Source organism: Cupressus sempervirens, chromosome 2 (genome assembly GCF_028749045.1).
Source record: "Cupressus sempervirens isolate cs-2001-9-10 chromosome 2, ASM2874904v1, whole genome shotgun sequence".
NCBI classification, from domain to species: domain Eukaryota; kingdom Viridiplantae; phylum Streptophyta; class Pinopsida; order Cupressales; family Cupressaceae; genus Cupressus; species Cupressus sempervirens.
Window position 1 is genome coordinate 764,656,153 of NC_143119.1, and position 26,278 is coordinate 764,682,430.

Genomic DNA, 26,278 nt, shown 5'->3' on the forward strand with positions numbered 1-26,278 from the left:
TGAAGTATAAGAAGACTCCTCGTTTGGATCAGGAGGATCAAGAACTTCAGAAGAACTATCATCATGCAGTTGCAATGTCTCCATAGAAATGAATGATGAAGAAGTGATAGAAGAAGAATTGGAGGTATCTTTTTCAAAGCAAATACTCCTTTCAATGAAAAACTCATGTGTAGTGGGATGGAGAAGCCTATAACTTTTGACACCATCTAGATACCCAACAAATATGCAAGGCCTGCTTTGTGGATCCATTGCCTTGCGTTTCTCGGTTGGAATATGGGCCTATGCAAGAGATCCAAACACTCAAAAGTGTTTACTGTAGGTTTCTGACCAGTCCAAACTTCAAAAGGAGTTACCCTCTTTACAACTTGATGAGGAATCCGATTCTAAATGTAACATGCACAGCTGATGGCCTCTGCCCAATACTGAGGTGCCAATGATTTGGAGTGGATCATACTATTGGCCATTTCCTTTAAGGACCTATTCTTCCTTTCTGCAACTCCATTTTGTTGTGGAGCGTAGAGAATTGTGTGTTGAAGATCAATTCCTTTTGAGATAAAAAATTGCTCAAACCTTTGGTTGACATATTCCCCCCCATTATCCATGCGCAAGATCTTGATGAACTTCCCAATTTGTTTCTCTGCAAAAGCTTTGAAGTCTTGGAAATACTCAAGGACTTCAGACTTCCGTTTGAGAAAATATACATGTGTATCGGGAAAGATCATCAATGAATGTTAAAACATATTTGGCTTTGCTAAAAGAAGGCTGTGTAAATGGTCTTGCCAAATCACTATGTACTAGCTCCAAAAGTTGTGTGACTCTCCATGCTTTTCCTTTATCAATTTTTTTTCAAGATGCTTGCCAAGAATGCATCATTGACAAACTCCATTAGAAAATCGAATAGAAGGCAACCCTGTAACCATATCATGTTCATTGAGTTGCTGTAAGTAGCGGTAGTTCAAGTGTCCAAACCATTGATGCCACAAATGACTCACTTCATTAGCTTGAGTGAGTAATGCAAGTGAAGGTGAATCAAGAACATTGATGTTTTGCCTTTACCACTGCAATTGTCAACCCATTGGTCATCGCAGTAATAACCACTATATCTGGAGTAAACTCAAACAGCTTGCTAGAGCCTATGTGACTGATTTGATAAATAGACAAGAGATTAGTTGACAACAAAGGAACACAAATAACATTATGAAATGTCCCTTCGCTCACGTCAACAAACCCTCTTCCATGCACTTTAGCAGGAATGTCATCACCTAAAAGAATCTATGGCATAAAACATGACTTCAATGAGGAAAACACTCTTTTGAGGAAGCCATGTATTTTGATGCACTTGAATCAATAATCCATGAATTTGGTTGTGAGGCAATAAGTATTAGGGCCTTACCCTTTCCTTTTCCTTTGCTTGATTCTTTGGAAGATTCTTGGGATGAATTTGACTTGATTGAATCAGGCTCTTTGATATTGTGATTAATTTGCTTCTTCAAACATTTATGTTTATCATGACCAAGTTTTTTACAATAGGAACATGTTCTTTCCTTTTTGGGCTTATTGCTTTTTGAAGAAGATGCATCATTTACTACTCTTGGAGTAGAAAACTTCTTTTCTTGATTCTTTTCTGCTTGGTACTTTTGTTTCTTTTCTTGCTTAGAAGGCTGTCTTTGCTCTCTTGTGCCTTGATTTGCAGTCAAGGCACGAGACTTAGATGGCTTGATCGTACCCATATGGATCAACTTATCCCGCTCCTTTGTGAGTTCATTTGCAAACTCATCTAGAGAAGACATTATGTAGTTGTTGCCTAAGGCACTTTTAGTGGCATAGAAGGTAGAGACAAAACACAAAATATGGAGGACCAAGCTTGAAAAGAATACTTAGGATTAGTTGTGAATCTTTCTTCTCAATTCCACATTCTATTAATTGCAATCTTAAAGCTTTCAACTAAGTGAAGTAGTCTTGAATAGTATTGAAGTTACACGGATTTAATCCTACCAATTCATTATCTAATTGATGCCCTCTGAATTCATCTTGCTTTCCATATAATCCTTCTAATGTTGTCCATACATTATTAGGAGTTGTAGATGATTCCACATGAAAGAGAAAATTTGGAGATATAGCCATGCATAAGGTACCATATGTTTCATCACATTTGTTGTGCCATTTAGGCTTTTCTATAAGTAATGATGCTTCAATTTTAAAACTCATTGTTACTCTATATAACCCCAACATCTTAATATAGATTGTCATTTTAGACTTCCACTCAGTTATAGGGTGTGAGTAATGATATTGTTGATTGATCTATTTTAGTGTGGAAATAAAGATTGTTATGCAGAATGAAAGAGAAGCAAAGGTTAACACGAGAGTCAAGAGAGTACAAGAGAGTACACATGAGAATACCCCTTTTTTACTAGATCAAAAATCACCCTCCCAAGATGCAATGATTTTGACACTTTATAATTCAGTGCATATACAATTGCTACTTTTGCAAACTATGGATCAAAGTGGACTTGATTTTGCAATTAAAACTTCAAATCTTAAGCAAATGAAGACTTATACAATCGGGACAAAGGATTTCTATGAATCTAAACTATTACAAGTTCCAAGTTTGGCCAAAAGCTGAAGTACAATTTTTGTCCAAATAAGACTATCTTTTTATAGAATGTTTGGATTCTTCTCGAAATCATGACAATAAAGATTGTTGTGTAGAATGAAAGCGAAGCAAGGTTAACACAAGAGAGTAAAGAGAGTACAAGAGACTACACACCTACACACGAGACTACCCCCCTTTTTACTAGATAAGATGCAATGATTTTGAGACTTTATAATTCAGTGCATGTACAACTACTACTTTTGCAAACTATGGATCGAAGTGGACTTGATTTTGCAATTAAAACTTCAAATCTTAAGCAAATGAAGACTTATACAATCAGGATAAAGGATTTCTATGAATCCAAACTATTACAAGTTCCAATTTTGGCCAAAAGCTGAAAATACAATTTTCGTAATAAGACTACTTTTATAGAATGTTTGGATTCTTGTCGAAAAATCATGCACTTCAAAAAAAAAAACACTCGAAAATCTGTCTGTATGAGCGTGTACAATGCTTCGGAAGTTGCAAAATGTAGGATTATACAGGTACAGTCATAAAAACCTGCAATTTAGGATTATCATCTGCATCCAAAACTCTAAACCAATACCACCACTGAATTATTTGGAAAATTCCATCCAAAATCAAATAATATTGGATCCAATTTGGAGTCCGAATAACCAAGTTATGGCCATTCAAACTTAGACTACTAAAATAAAAATGCAATTCAAGAGGGTTAAACTAAAAAACTACTAGTTTAAACTTGACGGTCAAATGAGTGTCATGGCAAAGAAAACTTATTGCGACGGTCATGAGGACATCTAATTTATGGTATTGAACGGACAGATTTTGGTAAAAAGTTTTATCCCATATTCATGGGAGTAAAGCTCTTTATATTGAAGAGCACTCCAAGTGTAAACAAAGATGAGTGGTTGGTGGCCTTCGTTGTGGTCAAACATCCATGTTGGCCAACCACTTTTTAATTAATGTGGATGGCTGTTGCTGTTGACCACAGGTATATTTATTTTTTATTTTAAAAAATACACTTGCTGCTACCTTGGCTTGTGTGCCAAAAGTTACAAATTCACCCAAAGAGCTCTAAACTCCAAAATAGGCTGAATAAAATATGAAAATTCATTTGCCGAGCCTTCTGGACGCAATGGTAGGGTTCGTTTGGCCTGAAAATGCTTCGTTTTGCGTGCCCTCCATCAGATTTGAACTACAAGCATGTGTTTGTAACGGATGCAAATCAACTCCGATTAGGATGAAACAAAGTCGATTTTGACTTTTCCGAACCTTTTGGATGCAATGGAATTGTCAAAATGACTCTATGAATCCATCAGAGTGCTACGATCAACAGATTAAGAAAAAAATACATATATACAAAAGAGAGATCACCGGGTCTTCGTAAATCCTTTTTGATTCTCCTATTCGTATATAAACGCAAGAGAAGAGCATACAGGATTTTCGAAGACCTCTACAAAAATATGATCTATTCTTTCAAAATTGCTCTTGTTACCATGTTAGAATTTGTATAAAACAAATAAAAATCAGAACATAATGAAAGACAGATTAATCGAGAGGAAATAAAATTGTTAGAGTAACAATACAAGAACAATCTCTGATGTAAATGCTCAAAAACATAATAGCATCAATATTTCCTAATATGTAATACATAAGAGTTAGCTTGTTTATATAGGCAAGAACTGGGAGGATACTTGGACAAGATTGAGACAAGTGTCTCAATTTGGAGGAAGTGGAGTCCTTAGGGAATCAACCACCTACCATCCACCTACAATCTAGAAGGGTGGTGTCCAAATTGGAATTAACCACATGTGATATCGTAGGAGTAGTGGGAGGCAAAAGGATGACTCACAATATCATCCTAACAATAATATCCAAGAATATATAATTCCTCCTAATTTATGAGCTCACCTATATAGGTGTGTTTGTGTGTCATATATATTTAATAAGAGATTTAAATATACACTGCTATATATATATAATATGATATGTGATGAAACAACACACTTATGATAGGGCACACCTCATGAAGAGACCTGCCCCATTGAATTATATATATTATTCTCATTGGGCTGCTCTTGGAACATATTGGAAAAACACTGCAATACTATTATAAGTAGCAGCCCTCTCTATCAAACCACATCTGATCTGCGATCCTCAACACATGCTTTCAACCTTGAAGACTTGGAGGCTTAACCACTTTGATGTAAAATTGACACCTTGGAGCTCAAACGGAGACTCTAATGTCACAACCTGCAATACTACCAAACAAAAAGAGGGTGTCCCACTTTGCAATGCGGTGATGGTGTGAAAAGGTCAGAACAAGGCCTAATAGCCTCGCCCTTGCTTTTGTCTCAAGTTGTATGTTTGAATCGCCTTGACCTATTTTTGTCATTTATGCACTTCAATATAATTTCTTTCTTTGTTTAGTTATGTATCAAGAATATGTAGACTCTGTTCAAGTTTTTTTTAAATTTGGAGTGTTGTTGATGATAGTTAATCTGCTTCACAAGATTTTCATATTCTATAGGTGTGGGTTGCTATGCATATTTTGCAGCTAAACCTCTCTTTTAACCTTGGCTGACATCTGTGCACTATATGCCAAAGCATAGCTGCTAGCTGTTTTATGAGTGATGTTCCAACTGAGAGAACCACCTCCCAATTAACAATCATTAATAATTCACAAGTTTTATATTCAATTGATTGGAACTAATGTGCATTAAATTCTCTCGCTCCAACTTTAAATCTTGTTTAAGATGTTTATTAGCAATAACTGTTAATGAAATAATACCAAGAAAAGGTAGTGCTACTCTTGTGAACCATAACTTTATTGGCTCATCCAAATCCAGACTGGTCCATTGGTACATTATCAGATCTTGCAGTGGTGACTGTGATGTTGACGATTCTGAAAAACCCATTGTTAATACGAATAGTCATGAGTAGTAGTTGTTTAATAGCCTTTAGGATGATATCTGATTTCCTAGTTCTTAGGATTTCTGGATTCACCTAATTCATCTCAAAACATAGTAACTTACATGTGTAATAGCTGTAAATCTTGATTCTTTTTTAAATAGGTAACTGCTTCCCCTCTAAAGTAACCCTTTACTGGCCATTTTCATTTTTTCATGTTAATGATTAATAGAATTTGGTTCTCTTTTCTATGTGCCTTGTGTATGTATAATTTACAGGCAACACATAACCATTCTCCCCTAAAACAAGTTTGTTTTGCTCGAGTCCATGTCTGTAAAAGAATTCTCTTACCATGATAAGGGTTGAATACCATGCCATTTATGAATAATTTTGTGTTTTTAATTAATATATATGATATTTGATGAATATTTCTTTGTTGAAGGAGGAATCTCACCCAAAATTTGATCAATGACTTTTGTATGCAGTCAGAGTTCAACTAAGAACAATTCAATATCTGTCAAGAGTAGTGCTTCATCACTATTGGAACAAACATGTGCACTGATCCGGCATTTCCCAGAATACTTGGATGTGGTTGTTAGTGTTGCGAGGAAAACTGATGGACGACATTGGGCTGATCTCTTTGCTGCAGCAGGAAGATCTACAGAGTATGATGATCTTCTCTGTGTAAAATATAAATTAACGATATTGGGTTATAAACGTTCTATTATAGGCAATGGATTTTGTGTTTTTATGCATGGAAGTTGCAAGAAGTTGGCATTTACAAATATATTTTTAAAGATCATTTTTATTTGCTAAATTGGTTTCTCATATTTGAGTATATAGAACTGCCCACCATAACTGGGAACTTTCGAGATGTGCAGTTATGTACATCATAAATTTCTTAAAGTACATCAAGAAAGAAGTGGTTTCAACTCTATCTAAGTCCATAGTTTTGCTTTGCAGAATCAGTTGTACCTAAGATTCAATTAGTTTCCAATTGTTGAGCCTTCTCTGTTTGCAATGTCGTTTAAAATGCATCCAAATCTAGTTGAATACTTTTTCTTGCCTTGAATGATTAAAAGCAGTTAACAAGTTGCACTCAGTCTTGAAGTTGGGAATGAAAGGTAATAGATATATCTCATACAAATCATTCTTCCTATTAACACACATCAGATTTTGGATTTCTTTCCATTTTATATTATTCTCTTCTGACTTATGTATTTTCTTCTATTTCCTGACAAAAAACATATTATATTAATCATAGTTGTTGTGCACATTATGTTACATTTATTTTAAACCATTGTGTATTATGCACATATTTTTAAAAGTTCGTATACAAGTTTCATGTTATTTTTTCATAGTTTTTGAATGATGTTCTGTTTAAAAAGTTGGTGTACATAGTTACATAGTTTCTTATTCTTTTAGAGTTTTGGACCATTTACTAGTTTTTTCTTGGATTTTTATTTTTTATTGCATTTCATTGACAAATGTTTGGTGTTCAAGTCGTTGGCAACCACGATGTAGGAGTCCATCCTCCTCTCCATTCCCCACCGCACTTCCTCTCCCATAGCCCCAAGCGTAGGAGTACTTGTCCCATAAATTAGTGGTTTGACGAGGACCGCAAGTCCTTTCACTGCTCAGTTTACTCGGCTTTCTCCACCCTTGCCATCGCCCCTCCTCCCTGTCTGTCCAATTGAGGCTCACCTATCGTCTCCTCCTTTGCCACAAGAAGTAATGTTCTTCACGTTGCAGTGTAGATTCCTGTGTGCCTCTCTCTAGCAGTCTCTAAAGCTCTTTTGGTGAACTCTATTCCCTTGCCACACCCACCTCCTCCTCCTTGGATGACAATTGCTTGATCTGTCACACCGCCACTCTCTGAGATCTCTGGTCAAGTCTCTCTCCACCTCACCCCCCATTGCTGTTGCCACCTGCTCACATTCTCCAAGATCAAGAGGCAGATAGGTGCATGAACAGTTTCAAGACAAAAAATGAGGAAGGGTTCTAAGTGGAGCTCGTCAAGCTAGTTTCAAAACAACAATGCTCTTTAGCATAGTGGTTTGCACTAGCTTTCTCGACTCTTGATGAGGACATACAATTTATCCGATCTATAAGACCAAGTTAGTTTCAGACCCTGACAACTACAAGAACATCATCGTTGGGCATACATTTGCGAAACTTTACACCACCATGTTGAATACAATCTTATCCAAGGACCTTGACTGTCAGCAATGCTAGCCAGGGGGCAAGCGAGTTTTTGTACAAATTTTTAGACCAGGGACTATATTTTGACTCTACGGACTATCATTAAGGAGGCTTGACACTGCTTGGTGAAAGGCTATTGTTGTTCGTAGACTTTCGCAAAGCCTTTGTTTTTGTACCTCGGGCCAATCGCTTCCAGTGCTTGAGGGACATTGGGATATATGAGGCTCTCTTGACAACCATCATGAAGTTATATGAGTGTGGCTGGAAGGTTCAAGATTCCATAGGATTTTTTTAGTACCTATTCAGAGCACCATTAAGGTGAGGTAGGGAAGCCCTCTCTCCCCCACTCTTTTCTCTATCTAATCGATGAGCTTGAGGTGTTCCTTTGGGATTTCTCTCTCCTTGGAAATGGCTGCTATTTACACCAAGTTTTTCATCTCCATTTTACTATTTGTTGACCACGTGGTTTTCTTGGCCTCTTCACTAGGGGGCCCCAACAACTTCTTGAGGAGTTAGCCTCCTTTTGTGATTTGAGACAATTAGTTGTGAACTTGGGGAAGAGCCAGGTGATAGTCTTCAAGCGCTTGAAGGCCTTGCTGTTGGAGGTTTTGTCATTGATGGCAAAGGCTTTTGGGATATCGTTCAAAATAGTCATTGATGTCAAAGATAGAAGAACCCACATTGACAATCATTAAAGGAGTTAATGAGTGCAACAAATGATTATATTAATAAACAAAACAAAGCTCAGTCACAATTATCTACAGCTATTGAGTAATTGAATATGTTGGCTATAGTTGTCATTATGTTGAAAGCATAATCTGTGCTTAAGGACTGTCAAGCAGGCTGGAGATAAATAGCATGTTGAAGTAACAGTGTAATGCAGAAATCTTTATTTTTATCTAATATTTAAAAGCAGTAGTTAAAGTCAAAGATAAAATCAAAGGCATTGGTAATTCAGTGGTCAACACAGTACAAATTAAAGACAACGATATATGATATATATTGGAACAAAGGTTGTGAATGAATAAAAGAGTGATAGCAATACATAACAAATATGAAGATACCTCAGCAGCGTTGGAAAGGAAAAACATAATATACACCAATGCAAAGATATAAAAAACCGAAAAACAAGTGAATCTTGTGTTATTGTGTTCATGTGCATAATTGTTGATTTCAGTATCAAAAGTTATTAAAGCAATTGCTCAGATAAGAACTTATAAATTGGCAAAGTAGTAATTATATTGATTCACCCTCAGTATAATTGTGTGCTCTTCAATTGTTATTAGATTCGGTTCCTTCTATAAAGCCTAACAACTTGAAGGTAGATCTAGTAAGCACACATGGGAAAAAGGAAAGGAAATAAGAGGAAAGGAAATATTAAGAAGAATATTAATGTACTGACCACTAGAGATGAAGTGATAGATAATGCATTCTCTTAAAAAAGAGCTGACTATATATGGAGTGATGGTTGTATTGACATTATTGAATCAAACACATGTAATGGTATGGAAACAAATATATGTTATAATATGGAGGCAAATATATGTGATCAAGTAGAACTTGTAATATGCGTGGCGACAGAAAATGATGATGTGACAAACCAACATGACCTTGTGAATGATCAAAAAGAAGAATCTATTACATATGATTAAAATGAAGAAGATGTCTATGACGAGGAAGATGATGTTAACATCATGGAATAACTTCATTATGCCTACAAGGAGAATGAAAAACTTAAGAAGAAGAGTGCAAAACAGAAGTCACAACTTGAAGAAGCTAACGAGAACGGGATGAGATGACGAGGAACTTGAATGCTAAAGAAGCAGACTACACTTAGAGGAGGAAGCCACTATTTTGAAATGTGATTTAGAGAAAACCACTGCCAAATTGAATACCTGTCTCAAGTTCAAAAATAGTTCTGAAATCCTAACTAATATCATTGACAGCCAAAGGCCACCTTCCAGCAAGACAGGAGTAGGATATGAGAGAAGTTCAAAGCATTATGATTGTACATTCAAAGGATTTGTTAAGGAAGGCAGTTGTATAGAAGATTCATCCACAAAATTCAGACGAGTTGAACATAAAAAGGATTATGGAAAAGAAGGATATAAGCCTAGCTTTTATGGATATTGTTACTTATGCAATTATTTTGGTCATAGAGCAAGAGAATGCAGAAAATGTGATGAAAACTTTCATGGATTGAGAAGCAGAATTCAGTATGGGCATTTAGCGCGATATTGCAGATATGGGTACACGAAATCACTTGAAGGATACAAGAGAAGCTATAACAAAAACAAACATAAAGGACCTATCTTTGTATGGAGGAAGAAACTTGACGAAGACAAACAAAATAATGAAAACTCATGGAGTTCAAGGAAGAATGATAAGAAAAATAATGAAAACTGATTTATATATCTATATATAAAAGTGTGTAGAATGAAAAATAAGAAGAGAGGAAGAAGTGTTTAAAAAAAAAAAAAAAAAAAATATATATATATATATATATATATATATATATAATCTGAAACAAGGGAGATAAGAAAGAAGGGTGTATGTATGCTGAAGTTGAATTCATACAGAAATAAATATCAGATTGAAGAAGAAAAATTTGTGCAATTTAAATATCCATCATCGGTTGTAATTACAACAAATCTAAGGTTGAATATAAGTCTCATCAGAAGTGGGAGTAGGAGCTTCCGGTAGGTGCTCATAAGCATATAGGGGTTGGAGCCTTTAGTAGGTTATAACCTACAAAACATTGTCAAAGATCAGTTCATATAAGAAAGCATTTATTTGCTTTGGTTTTTTCGCACATTGGATTCCCATATAAATTTTGTGTTATTGTGTTCATGTGCATAATTGTTGATTTCAATATTAAAACATATTAGAGAAATTGTTTAGATAAGAAGTTATAAATTGGCAAAGTTGTTATTATACTAATTCACACCCCCTCTCAGTATAATCATGTGCTCTTCACACAACTTTGCATTGCGTCAGGTGGTATTAGAGCGAAGGTTTGATTTGGTTGGTGGTTGCAGAGATTCTATGTGATTCTTTTTGTGGATTCGTGTTCCTGGACTTGTGAAACCCATTTCTCTTGTTAGCACGAGGTGGTAGGTTACGATCTGCCTTGCAAGAAACTCGGTTTTGTCACAAGGTGCTCGGGTAGGATTTGTTGCAAAGGGTTTTTGAATTTATTGGAGGATGCTTTCAAGAAGATTGGACTGTAGGGCGATTACATATATTTTAGAGAAGGTTAGATCCGACTTCAGATATGGGGTGGAACTAATGAAGAATGATACAGTTGTTGAGATTGTGAGAGCTATAGTCGGTGTATTGAGGAACATGGGTACAAAAGATGGTCATGAGGAAGTTGCTGAAGACTTTGAGATTGCTGGAACTAGTTGTGAAGCAAGGACTGATCAGATGGAGAGATTTTTTGAAGATAGAACTGGTCGGTTGGATAGATATGGAGCTTAGTTGAAACTAAAGCATACGATGGATGTTTCCAATTTCTCAGGTTCTTTGAGTCTCGAGGACCTAATTGATTGGATTGATGAGTTGGAAGACTATTTTGTGTTAGAGGATATTGGCGATTTGTTCAGAGTGAGGTTGGCACAAAGTAAGTTGAAATGACATGTTGCTTTATGGTGGAAAGGATTGCAGAGATAGAGAAGAGGAAGGTGAAATGAAAATCATTCGGTAGAGATTGATGGTGACAAATTTGAAGGCTAAGTTCATTCCTCTTGATTACGAACTTGAATTGTTTAAGAGATTGCAAAATTTGAAGCAGAAGGATACGTTTGTGAAGGATTATACTAAGGAGTTTTACAAGTTAACTATTCGACTTGGACATAGAGAACTTTCTAAGGAAAAGGTGGCTAGGTATATTAATGTTTTGAGATTCAATATTCAAGATGAGACTGGGATGTTGAAGATTGATTTGGTTGAGGATGCTTGTTAGTATACTCTAAAGGCAGAAGATAAATTGAAGAGAAGACATCAAAGTAATTCTCGAGGGAAAGAGAAGCAAGAACACTCGGAGAAGGACAAACTGGTTGCTGAAGATGAACCAAAACCTGTTGAATCGGGAAGAAGATTAGTTAGAGTTTCATTTAAAGATACTTGTTATAATTGTGGTGAAGAAGGGCATAGATCTTTTGAATGTTCCCATCTTGACTGTAAGGTTGGTGATAGAAGAGTTGCTATGGTAGATGAGAATGAGGATTCGGTGAATGAGCTTGAGGTGGGAGATAGTTTCTTATTTGGCGAGTATTGTTTGGTTAGAAGGGATGAAACCTTTTCAAAGGACAAATTTGTTTGGGACTCATTGGTAGTCTAGAGGTAATTGTTGGAATGAGATTGCTAATAGCGGTGGTACTGATAACCTAGTTGTTGAAGAGATGGTTTAGAAACTTGATTTGAAGAGAGTGAGACATCCTTGTACTTACAGGAACAGTTGGTTGCAAGATGAACATACTTTGGAGGTGAGGGAGCTGTGTCTTGTTAATTTTCAGATTAGGCAGTATGTGGATCAGGTGTTGTGTGATATTGTCCAACTGCTTTTTGTCAGTAGATTTTGATAATCAAGTTTGCAGTTTTGTCCAACTGCTTTTTGTCAAAAAAGTAGTTCAAATTGCTGTTCTCTAAAATCTTCGCATACCCAGATCTGATGTCATTACAGGCCAAGTACTTTATAAAAAAATAATGCTCAGTCTCAACAACCTCCATGTCACAAAATAAGCACGTCCTGTTTTTCCATTCCTCTTTTAGCACCTGCCATCTAACCCGTTTCAGATCTTAACTGATCAGAGCCATTTCTAAGATGGACTGTAAGCATCTTAATTAAGTGCTGCAACTTTATTTGTGTGTTGTTATTTTCTTGTTGCGTGTTTGGGTATATCCCCGGGCTTGACTTTGCCAAGCAGGTTGAGCCTACAAATTTTTTAAGAAAGATTTTTACATAAAAGCATTAATTGCTGATAGGTTTCTCCCGTTAGGGTGCCGAAGTATATCTCGTGTTCTGTGATAAGAATATAAATTTAAAGTCTTTGATGATGCCTTCCAATGATAAGTTTCATCATTGGTAAAGGAAAATACGCGAGGATGAGAGACTTCTCATCCTCTAATCATGCGCCTCTTCTGTTATCGTTTGTTAACTCATAGCCAATGTGTTTGTTATTTGTAAGTTTGTATATTGACTTAACTTAGTCAATCAAGATACTCAAGCCATCAATTCAATCTGATTTAATAATCTCTATAGTGGGTCAGCTAAGGATGAAATATAAAATTTGAATTGGAGTATTAAATATGTCTATGATATGCATGAGATATATATGACTGTGCATCATGATGCAATATGGTAAATGCTGAAACTGAAGTATTGGAATCAATACCAATCAGTTGTATCACTGGTTATCTCTGTTTCCTCTAAGGGAACCGTCTTATTAAAAGGACTTGAATGTTTTCTTGGTAATATCATGAGTATGCAATGATGGTGAAATATGGAAAAGTGTTGGTGATATGAATCATGTAAAAACGATGGAATATGATTGCAGTTTATGACTTCTAAATACAATCATAAATCCTGGTTAAATGATGATAGGTGGGCCTAGCCGACCATCATGTCACCGGTCATTCATGAAGTCAGCATGGCAGTGGCACTATTGAAGAGGGATCAAATCATTAATCACTCTTAGATGGTATCATACAATATTGGTTGCATGTACTATTGATGTCCTAATGATGGACTAAGTGCATGTATCATCATGCAATCAGGAACCTTACTATAGTTCACTTATTTCTAAATATATCATAACTTATGTACAATGGACAAGTTCTGCTATCACTTGTCACAATCTTGTTTATGTAAAATGCATGTAGTTTAAAATTGGGGACATCACACTTTGTCGTATAATTTCTTTTTCACATTCGCAATATAGTTCCCTCTTTCAGATCGAGCAAAAAAAATATAGTTCCCTTTCACATTATTCTGGATATTGCAAGTACTATTAAAGCACAAGTATGAACCGGTTGATTCCCACTTTGTAACTTATGATGTCTTCTTAGCAATTGAAAACTATCTTTTTTAATTACTTTCTTGAGCCTAAGGAAATTGAGGTCTTGGAGAGTTTGAGCTAGTAGCTCTATTGTCAAGACATGTGACCTTTTAGCACAGCTCTATTTGTAATTGCAAGAGCCATTGGGGGCATTTGATATTTTTGAACTTTGCACTTACTTTATCAGTTGACTTTTGTCATCTATAATCATGTAGCTATTAACTACACACTATGAATCATGCTTCGTGCAATGCAATGTAATGAGTGATATGAATATAAACAACAAAATTCTATTTTCTACAATTAATGGATTAAACTCTCTATTCTATTTGCTCTTTGCTCTCTATATCTTTGTGCTTTGGAAATGCCCATAAATTTAAAAATAAAGTAGTTTCTCTTTTTTTTTTGGCAACTTATTACATATTTTTAAAATTTTGATTCTCTCCATTTTGTCAAAAAATCTGTGCTTTTGTTGCCGATTTTTCTTTTGTTTTTCTGCCATGGTTGATAATAGTTTGTTTATTAGTGTTATAAGGCCAATGTTATACTTTGTCTATTTTTCTCTTATAATAAATATACATAGAAAAATAGTCTTAATGTTAGAATTTTGGTCATATTCAATTATACTCATCTTGACATCTTGTCACATGTTTTCATTTGCTGTTTCTCTCCAGTTTGTTCGAGGATTGCTTTCAAAGACGATGGTATAGGACAGCTGCATGTTATATTTTGGTATGTTGATAGGAATATATCAGTTTATGATTTGGATTTTCTCAAACTGAATAGCTTTTCCAAGTTGCGTCTTAGCTATTTCATCATTTAGTGCAAGTTGAAGCTTCAATTTACTCAAGACCTTAGTTATTTCTCAACCTAACTAAATGACAATTGCTGCTGATAATAAACAAATAATGTTCAAATGTCAAACTTTTAGAGGAAGTTTATATGTAGTGTGTATATAAAATTTATATAGAGTGCAATACTGTTTAGAAAAGGTTGGATCACTGGAATTCATACCAATCATCCTTTCACGATGTATCTGCATGCTTGATTTAGTTTTGCAATTGCGTCATCCCAACTTCTTGAGCTCCTTGTACACCTCAACTTGCTTGGTTGTGAGGCCCCAAGACCTTGATCCTATGACAATAAGCGATCTACATTGGACATCATATAATGTCTTTTCAAAACAGAAATACAAAACAAAATCATGAAGCAAAAGTTGGAACACAATTTCTATAGATTTTAGTTTGTACAATTGTAGTGTAAAACATCATTATCTATTAGGTGCCGATGCAGGTACGAGAACCTAGTATACAGCTATATGAAAATATTTTTGGGTGGTGTTGGTGCCTTTGGGTGTGTGTGTGCATATTTATATTTATACAAAAAAATAAAAGAAATATACAAAATTAATCAAAAATATTGGAAAAGAGGAGATGACAGTGGCATATTTCACAATGCCTAACCAACACTAAAACCATTATACATGGGGTCTTGCTTCATCAAAATCTTTAGAAAAGTGGAGATGACACAGTACAAAATTGGATGCACATAAGATTACTCACCTACTGATGATCTCATCTTTCTTTTTTGTTTACAACTCTACAATTTATTGCTTGTATATACACAGACTACCATCTGTCAAAACCTTGGCATTTCCAAGGTTTAGTCTTATTGACATCTGCAATCTATTTACTAAACAAGCGCAGAATTGAACATTATGATTAGTATAACATCCAATTGTATTATCCACAAAAAAAGCGTTTTATTGAAGAACGCTTAATGGCCTAACTTGAGTTATACAAATTAGATCAAGAAATTTAAGTGGTTAGGTACATAGGAGGGAAGGATGTGGGCCTAAATGGGAATTACTATCTTCAAATTGACTATAAATACTATGATTAATTGATATAGTCTAGAAATGTCGCCTGACAGCAAAATAAATCCATGTTTATAGCATTAAAATGACTGATTGTCACGATGCATATCATATTTGATTGCTACATGGCCCACTTATTGAGTATTTATGTCTTCGAGAATATATTTATGATTATTGCACATTCCTCAACTTGGTACTTCAGTACATTGCATAAACCAGGCAAAGGAGGCTGATCTCCTATCCCAGAAGCAGATGGATTTGCTACGGATGAGCACTCGGATGCATCCACTGTAATGTCCCCGCCTCTGTTGTTAAGTATGGCTTTGCTCCTTGATGATTAAACTCTCAAAGGTATATAGGCTTTCCCTTATTTTCATGCAAGGAATCACAATACCCAAGCTTACTTGGGAGAATCCTAAAAGTGAATACAAGTACAAAGTGATATTTTTATTAGTAGATTCTTGTTGTGCCTTGTTTCACTATAGATTCTTATTCCTAATTCTTACTATCAATTCTGATATATCTCATGTTTGAAAATAACAATTTCCAAATTATATAATACGTAATGAACTCTATCAGGTCTACAAAATTGTGATTTTATATTATGCGTAAAGGTAATGGTTTATATCCACCTATTTACTTCATATACTTATTTGCCACTAGTATTGATTCCTAGTCTATGATCTTTTTTAAATTATAGTTTTTGTACTACTTTGTTTCTTCTTCTCTTCCCCTTTTGTTATAGTTTTTGCTGGCTGTCCAGATATCCAATGCTGATAATAGAAAACTGGATTTTCTGATTGGTTCTCTCAATTTCACTGACTGTACACTATAAGTGCTGTTTGGCTGCATGAGTGTGGGTGCCTTCTCTGTAGTGCCAGGCATATATATCTGTGCTGGAATATATTAGTCCACCAATATATACCATTCATAACTTTAAGATGACCGGCTATGAATTTTTCTATTGGAAATTATATATATTCCAAACACTGCCAATAACGGAAATGTTATCAATCTATTACTTGGTTCTTTTCCTGCATTTCCTAACTTAGATTCCCCTTTTTGCTTTGTGTCCCTTCTTGTTCAATGGTCGCTGCTGCTTTTCTCTTTATTATATATTCCCTGTTGTACATTTTGAGTTTCGTTCTTTTTGAATGATCTCCTCCTCTTTGATATATTCTTGGTTTTATTGTTTTTTTTCCTGCGCCTCTTGACTGATCGCACCTCTTCCACAATATTACCTGCCGCATTAACATTGTTATTGTAATAGAAGTGAAAATCATTCCTGGAAAAAATTGGCATATCAAAAGAGGAAATATATTTGAAAAAATTGGGAAAAAATCATGTGCAAAAAAATGAATTAACTTGGAGTAAAACAATAAAAAACTACCTTTTATTTAAACTTAAGGGCCATTTCCACATCATAGATATCTTGAGAGTAAATAAAATATAGAGTTCAACTAGTAGATTGTAGAAAACAGACATTCATTATTTACAATTTCATACAGATATTGCTGATTTTATTTCGAAAAAATCGCACAATAGCATAAAAGATATAACCAGGTGGTGGCAATTTTGAAATGTCAATTACAATATAGTTTGTGACTTTGTACAAAGTCAACCTATAATCTAGGTACAGAGTTCCAACAACTCAAAAGTAGGCAAGGATGTGCTAGGGGGCAGGAGGCCCCGCTGATACTTTTCTTCGGGAAGTCCCCGACTTAAGTCCTTCAACAACACTTTGAGAAAAGTTTGCCTCTTCCAAGATTTGAAGATCTGCAGTCTCAACATCAGCATCGTTATCAGCAGCAGCAGCATATTTAACAACATCATCCTCTATATTTCGTGTTAATTTCTATTGCAGAAATTAGTCTTTGTAAACTCAACACAATGAAAACATCTTCAATTGAATGCAAGAAAAAAAAACTCCTACCTTGAGCTTTCTTCAACTTAAGTTTTAGGTTGAGGTGGACAAACACCAAGCCATTCATCTGTTTTTGTGTTAGACAGTTGTGTTTCTTGGAATGTATGTGTTAAAAAACACTCCAATTACGTTCACACGCATATGAGCACCATGGCTCGGTCAAAATGCAATTGCCATCCACTGGAGATTTTTGCTTTTTTGACAAAAACATTCCCACCATTGAGATGAAAAATAGATCATGGAGAGATGATACCAAGTAAGAATAACTTGAATAACTTCAAATCTTAAGAAATTTGTTGATCATGTCAACCGGAAAAAATGGACTATCAAAAGTTCATACATAAGAGTTTACCTAGTTGGAAGGAGATTCTGCTTTTCTCGGCAGGCCTAGAAGAGAGAAATCCCTTTCCCCTTTTATAAATTTGCAGCTGTGACATACCGTCTTCCAATTTTTGTGTGTTTTGAATTTTTTTTCCATGCACATGAACTGTAAGTTTTAATAGATCTTAGTTGGTGTAGACTTATCAAAGTGTTTCAGTTTGTATTCTATGTTATAGCAGACTAGTGTCTTCTTTATACAATGTTAGACTTAAATATTCTTGCTGTGATAATATCTATTCTTGTCTGAAATCAGTATGCCGTGTTATTGATATGATTTTTAGAAAGAGAAATGAATCTTGTATATATATATATACATTGAAACATGATCAAGTAGGGGCATGCCCCTATGTGGTCATGCCTCAATGTATAATATACTAATTGTATTTGTTCATAACTAATTGCTAACATATACTAATCACAATTAATGGAATCCCTTTAATATAATAACTATTGGTTAAGGTAACTCCCAATTATCAATCGATGGAAGTACTGCACTGCCATTCTCCTTTATATGATTGGCGATGAACATACACCCGGTACTAATCAATGTTAATAGTATATTGTCAAGAATCACTGAAGAAGAGTGTGATTACACCCGATACACTCGGGATTACTAGAGGCAATGGAAGTTATGTGATTCGATTTGAAGAACATCTAACACAAATAGAATGTGCTTAAGTTTCCTTATTTCAGTATGACAATTTGTATGATATATATACTGTCAATGCTTATGAAACAACGAGTGTTTCAACACACTAAATGCTAGCATTCTTAACATGAACAAGCCTTGTGTGATCACAACATCAATAGTTGTGAACTTTGTGTTGTAGAATAATGAGGGATTGAGAAAGTATCCAACATCATCATGTAGAGGAGAGTGCATCTGTCTATCCCATCTCTTGTCAATTATGCCCCATAATGACTTATACCTTGTCTTGTCGTTTTCCAACCTAGTCTTCATCACCTTCTTGGACCTATCCATGGCCTCATACAAATATCCAATTGGGGATTTATCCCCATCCACTAGTCTTAATACTTTTACAAGAGGCTCTGCGAATTCTACCACTTGCTTAATTGCTTCCCAAAGGTAGGGATTATACATTTACTTCGCAACTCTTATGCCATTTGTTTGATTTGAGAATTCTAATTCCATCCATTCAATTGAAACAAACATGTGTTCGAAGTTCAATTTTTGTTGAACTAGAGTCTATAGTGCAAGGAATTGTGTTGCAGACCTTGTCACCCCCAGTCGAACCAGCTCCTTGCCGCCTATGAATTGGCGCATCAAACTCAAAACCCTTGTGTGATTGTAGATAAATTTGGTAAATGTGTGAGTCTTTTGAAATACCTCCTCTACCCATGCAATTTTTCCAATGTCCTCTTGGGTTAGATCAAGGCAATGTATTACACATGGGATAAAAAACATAGATGGGTATTTGTCTGTGAGAAGTTGCCAGCAGCAACACAAGCAACAACATTGTCCGTAACAAATTGAACCACATTCTTTGGCCCCACATCTATGACTTCTGAGTCATACATCTTGAACAATGCAGCTGTAGTTTTCATTACATGTGATGCATCCATAGATTTTCGAAATATAGTGCCTCTATCAGAACAAATGAGGACGTTGATGAGGGACCAGTTCCAATTATCTGTCCACCCATTTGACATAATGGTGCGCCTCGTACTAACCTAGTCTAATTGATGGTCGTCAACATGTTGAACATCTTTTACTGCATCATCGAGCATACCAACCCTCATCATATCGAAGCAGTGTTACCCTATATGTTTTCAGCTGTCCCCGTCTGGAAACGTCTCAAAGACTTGGGGACACCTAGGGGATTTTGACTTTGACTTCTACAACAAACTAGACTTTGACTCTCAAAGTAACACAAATTTGGCATATGATTTCTACCGATTCTTATATTTTAAGGTTCTATTATGTATAAGTACTTGCTTTATCCATGTTCTCATATAAATATTTTAAATTTCTCTTGATATTTAAATTTTCCCTATTGTTATATAGCTGCCCCCATTTGCCATCCCCCCCATCCCCAAAATCGACAAAAAAGTTTACTGTCCCAAAAAATTGTCCCGCTATCCCTGGTTGTCCTCATCCCGAAAACTTGAGGGAACATAGATCATAAGATGGGGCCCAAAACCCAAGCCCTACAGTTGCACCACCATCCTTCATAGCTTGCAAATATGGAGATTTGCAAGCATGGAATCTCAAGGTAGAGGAGAAATAAAAATTTGAAATCCCCCTCAATGGTTGTTCATAAAAGATATTTTTCTACCTTTTACTCTCAAAAGTGGTTTGTGATTCTGGCATAGTACGAGGTGCAAAGAAATGATCAATGTTCCCTCCACTTCTGTTTGGGCCACGTGCCATAGTAGGTGTTCGACCATTGATCTCAGATTCCTTGAAACCCTCTCCCTATCATATTCATTCAATTGATTCCTCTTGATGCTTGTAGAACAAGAACCTAATTCAATCCCAATTATTGTCTTTTTTGCCTTGTTCTCAGCAATTCCATCAAGAGATTTTTTGCTTGGTATGTAACATCCGTAAGGCAATTTTTGCATATTGTAGTGTTATTTCCCTTTTCTTTTGACAAATGCCATTTGAAGAGGTAAATTCCACCACTGACAGTATTCAGACACCAATTGCATTTAACCTTTGTTGCGCTACTGACAATCAGTGTACAATGCGTCCATGCAAAGTCTTTCTCACATGGCATTGTGATTGAGAATCAAATCCGTAGAAGCATATTAGTTAATCAAATTAAACTTTTATAGATTACAATAAAAAATGCTTCTTAATCAGTAGGATTAAACCATTTTTTATTCTATAAATGATGAAATTAAAATTTTTATTCCTTTTTATAGCTTTAGCATTTTAATTTCATGATTTATAGATAACTGTATTTGACATTATTGTGCTTCCATTAGCATAGTGATAAAATTTTATACCAACTATAGATGAAACAAAAAGTCTAGGGAGAGAACTTTTGCTTGACAAATTTTTTAAGCTATTAAGGCATAAATGTCTAATCAAATTAATCACATTCGTGCAATGTCTGCTATAGATTTTGTCCATAATGCCTTGCTGATTGTGAATTCCTATGGTGGCATTGAAGATGAACTACCTCTATAATTGTCAAGGCCATGCGGGCTTTGATGCCAGCAACATGTATTAATAGAAATAAGCTAGACTGAAAAGCTTCCACAGCCTTTAATTGCGATGCATTACCAATTTACCACTAATAAACAAATACTTGTAACTACAAATCTCTCTTTTAATTCATTCTGCTACTTATTTCCCAATGTGTAAGTGTATATTGTATAAAACTAAAACCTCAGTTAATCTGCTTGCCTTTCTGAAATTGCTTGAAATGGGATGATTCTGCAAGAATTGGTGAAGAAGGTGTATAGTAAAATTGAGATTAGCATTGAGGCTAAAGATGGATTGGGTTTCATGATGAAAATACCCTGTACAAGCTAGTCTAACTCGACTATTTTGAATTGCAAACAATGACATTGGTTGACTAAAAAATATTGATATACGAAATGCATAATAAGAAGATATTGATGCAGAAAATGTGAAAGAATACATTCACATTGCATACAAAATCGACCGGAAAAATACCAGGGGAAAAGTGCAGAAAAATTGGTGAGCATTTGCAAAAAATTTGAACTACAGACCCAGAGATGCATAGTGGTACACCTTAGTCGCATGTGCCAAACAATAAATACTTTGCAAAAAATCAAATCAGAGATGCAACGATTATGCGACATGTTGAATAGAGGGTTGCACGACTGTAAATTGGGAAAAACAATCATTTCTGGGCAGGAGTTATGGTTTTCCTTCGCGACAAACTTTTTTTGCCTAGAAGTCATGATTCACGAAACAGTTAAGTGCGATTATTCCTATGCATAAATCGTTGACCAATCAAACCGATTTATCATTTTTTGGCGGGAGTTGGGTTTTTCCTTGGTGATAATTTTTTTTGTCCAAAAATCATGATTCACGAAATGGTTAAATGCGATTATTCCTGTGCATAAATTGTTGACCAGTCAAACCAATTTATGTTGATATACCTGGGAAAAAAACAGCGTTACGTATGACTGGAGATTGATCGCATTTAATTATGTGTAATCACAGATTATCATTCACTGGTTATTATTGATTATAATTAACTTATTACTAAATAATATTATGGGTCTTACGTATGTTAGATTTTTTCATAGTTGTTTAATAACTGTCTACTCATATATCTTTGATATGGTTTACCTCATATTTTTCGTTCTAATAATTGTCGCCTTCTATGTTAGAGTTAAATCTCTTTATTTTTGTCTCTCTCTTTGATAGATTTATTTCTACTTCTAATGGTCACTCCTCTTCTATGTTTCCATATTCTCTCTGCGTTTAATATAGAAACTCTCTCTTTAGAATTTTTCAATTTCTCTCTTTGTTTGTTATCAAAACATTCTCGTGTATACTTGTATATGTAGATCATTTATGATCTTTACTTAATAACGCATTAATTATTTCACCATAATATAGTATTAGAGCTATTATCGTTGGAAAATAATATTTTCATTATTGAAATTTTCAGTCATTTTTTAAAATAGGTTTTGAAAATCTTTAATTGCTTTATGAAATTTTAGACTAACGAATTTTAACATGCTTTGTGTGGATGCGTTCAAAAATTTGTTTGCAGGAATATTTTCCTAAAATCTGTCTAGGATTTCTATATATATTTTTCTTTGGGCAGCTTTTCTCCTACAACTTGCGCATCACCTTCCTTTCCCTTGCATGTGCGACCAGCTTCCTGTGAAAAATGATTGGCTTTTTGGCGTTTTTGGGCTTGTATTTGATGTTTTTCTATGAGTTCATTTTTTTTGCAAATTCGTGGCCTTTTTTGGGCATTTTTGACTTGTCTTTTTCTACACATCTTTTGCAAAGGGCTGCGTCTAGGGAGCTTTAAAGCCCGTGTCTTTGAATTTTGTCCAATAGTGTTTGTTTTTCCACCATTTTTACAATCAAACCTAAAGTTTCTTGTCTTTGCGAAAAATGGCTAGGGTTTCTTGTGAAACTTTGATTATTTGTTATTTTGAAAAACATTTTGTAGATTCTTGGTGACTTCTTGCAGATCTCAACTGAGTTGGTCTTCGTTTTTTCTACATGCATCATTTTTCATGCCTCAATTTTTGAGCAAGTGGATTGAAAATCTAATTTTGGATTCTTTTTATGTTTTTTGAGCTCTCTTCTGTATCTTCATTTTTTTGGGCCTTCTGTCAATTTGCCTCAAAGTTCACTCCTTTTTTAGATATTCACTTTTTTGCATCAAAAGCATGTTATGGCATCTCCCACCAATCTTCTCTTGGAAGGCAGCCAACGATTCAATGGAAAGAACTACAACACTTGGAAGCATAGAAGGATGATGATCTTTGAGTACCATTGCGTTGAGGTGCTTGTTCTCGGTACCGAAATTCCTATCATAGTCTGTTCTACTCAAGAGAAGTTTGATGAGTGTAATCACGAATCGATTATGCTCATTAAGCTTTTAGTTACTAATGATCAACTGCCTCAAGTGCCATCCGACAAGACAACTGAAGAGATCTGAAATACACTGAAGGATCTCCACAAGACATCAGACAAAAGCGAAGCTTTCTTTCTAAAGAATCAACTATTCTCTATTATTATGGATGAGCACATGTCCTTATAAGAACATCTTCTAAAGATTAAGGACATCAGAGATCAACTTGAGGCCATTGGCCATACTATGGAGGAAGAGGATACGGTGATCACTACTCTGAAAAGTCTACCACCATCCTGTCAACACTTTATTGAGACGCTCAACATTACTGCAACTAATGTTGACCTCAAAATTCCAGATTCGTGCACCAAACTTTTGCAGCAAGACAGTTGGAAACAACAATTTGGTCGTAGTGCTCCTTCATCCTCTAAACAAGCATTTTCAGCCCAATCCTTTCACAAGGATAAAGGTCCATCTCATTAATCTGCTTAATCTCCGGATAGCTCCAAGAAGAAGTAAATCCGGTGCAACTGTTGCCACAAATTTGGTCACGTGATCCAAGATTGCAGGACGCGCGTTGCTTCTGAACAATGGAAGTAGGGAGGGTCTCAGCTACAGGCCAATATTGCACAACATGCAGAGCTCCCTGATCAACCCAAGTCTTCCTTTTATGCCTTTTGAAGATTTACCTGCAATTTTTTTTTTTTTGAAGTTAGATTGACCATAAAGTGATAGTATTAGATTTAAATCTCTTTATTTTTGTTTCTCTTTGTCTTCTATAGATTTACTTCTATTGATTATGGTCATTCCTCTTCTATGTTTCCATATTCTCTCTCTGTTTAATATGAAGACTTTCTCTTTCTCTCTTTAGAATGTTTCTATTTCTCTCTTTGTTCGTTATAGAAACATTCTTGTGTATACTTGTATATATAGATCATTTATGATCTCATTTAATAACACATTCAATATATTAATAATATTATTTTATCAGTATTAATAATGGATTGTATTTGGTTATTAGTTAATTTGTATTATACTTGTATTTTTATTATTATATTAATAGCATAGTACTATATTAATACTCTACTATATAATTTTTTTAATTTTTTGATCGGTAATAGGATTTTTTATTAACTAAAATCATAAGTACATAACAACATCAAAAAGGATTAAGTCCAACTATCTACTACCTCTACTATCCTATAGACTTACATTCCTTTCCTCACCTCTAATCTTATTTTCATCTATCAGTCTTTCCTCTATTCTAGAATATACAGTCTAAAGTCTTACATACTTCAAATTCACCCAGATAAACATATTAAAGAAATATGAGCTCATACATAATATCACAATTCGAGCTCTGTCTACTCCTATGCTACATTATCGTCGGTCTGTGGTTGGACCTTGCAAAATTCAAACCTGGTATCCATTCACATTTGACGTAGCTGATTGGATTTCTCCTTACCTTTTCTCCTTCTTGTCAGCTCCAACATACAAAATGTTCTGCCCATTTCATACCCCCACATGTCCGTCATCCTCAAAACTGTGTGTTTTGCTTCCCTTGAGCCTCATCTCTCATTCTCTATCCGATCCCAACCGGGAACCTCCATTGCTTCTTTTGCGACAAGGGACATTTCTTCATGGCCCAACAACTACTGCTTGCTCAGACCATTCCACAAGCCCCAATTCCCTCACCACTCTTTGCCAGGCTTCCATTGCTTTCCTATACTTTAGGAGTTTGTCAACTCGAGCTCTCCAGCGCGAAAAGGGCACATAGCCGAAGTGTCGAGCATCATCCTCATCAACAAAACATTCGTTAATATCTTGCCCAATACCTGAATCGACCAAATTGATTCCAGGCCATCAAGCATGTCCTCTAGAAATGAAGCTCGCGCCACGGATTCTACTTCATATGTGCTCTTATTTAGTGCTGAACCCCAGACGATGAATACTGAAATCACGTTTAGGTTTTTGCACCTCTTTATTGCTCGTTCTTGGAACTGGTTGCCAATAACCCCCAACACTGTTGGGATCATCTCCTTCGTTTTTATATTCAGTAATCCCTTCACTCGTTCCCATCCTGTAGGTCCTTTAAAAGCCTTTAATCGTCTTTCTGAATCAACTGAGAATGTGGCCTCCATCTTCATCCAACTCCTCTTGCTTCAGAAAACGCAAACTTTCTTACCAAATTTATTATAGTAGATGGAAATTATAGTCCATTTAACTTGCTCTACACTCTTCCCTTCACATGCTTCATTCGTCACCTCACAATTAATTCTTTTTCCGGGTGTAGCAATGTCGCCGAAAACCACCATCTCATCCTTTTAGGCAGTGTCATTAATTGTGTCCCATAATTATTTGCTTTCAACACATCTCCCACCATCTTAATGACGATTGCCATTATCTTAAATTAATAACTCATGTCTAGGACATTCACTGAAGTTTTCCATCATCATTTCTCCAATATTGGATAAAGTTGTTGCAACATTGGCTAATTTATCTGCTTCCAAATTCGCTTCTCTAAAAGTGTGACTAATTTTAAAATTCATAAACTCATCCAAATATTTAATAATTTCATCTATTTGGCTTTGTAAGTACCAAGTTTGTGATTGTCTCCTTTTTAGCATATTGACAATGATCTCCGAATCTCCTTCTATATGAAAATTATTAACCTTCAATTTGGATACTAATTGAACAACTATAAAGATTTGCTTGTGCTTTCGCTATATTTTTAGTTCCATCCGATAATCTTACTGGCTGCTATGGCTA

The 26,278-nt window shown here is 35.3% G+C and overlaps 1 protein-coding gene across 2 annotated transcripts in view; it reads left to right on the forward strand.

Annotated features, from left to right (window-relative positions):
• Positions 1–26,278, forward strand: part of LOC149575692 (uncharacterized) — a 228,605-nt gene that overhangs the window by 89,088 nt on the left and 113,239 nt on the right. For both annotated transcript variants that reach the window (XM_089815445.1, XM_089815446.1), the window contains exons 14-15: positions 6,010–6,189; positions 14,460–14,517. In XM_089815445.1, coding sequence (XP_089671571.1) covers positions 6,010–6,189; positions 14,460–14,517 — 238 coding nt within the window. The remainder of the gene's footprint in view (positions 1–6,009; positions 6,190–14,459; positions 14,518–26,278) is intronic.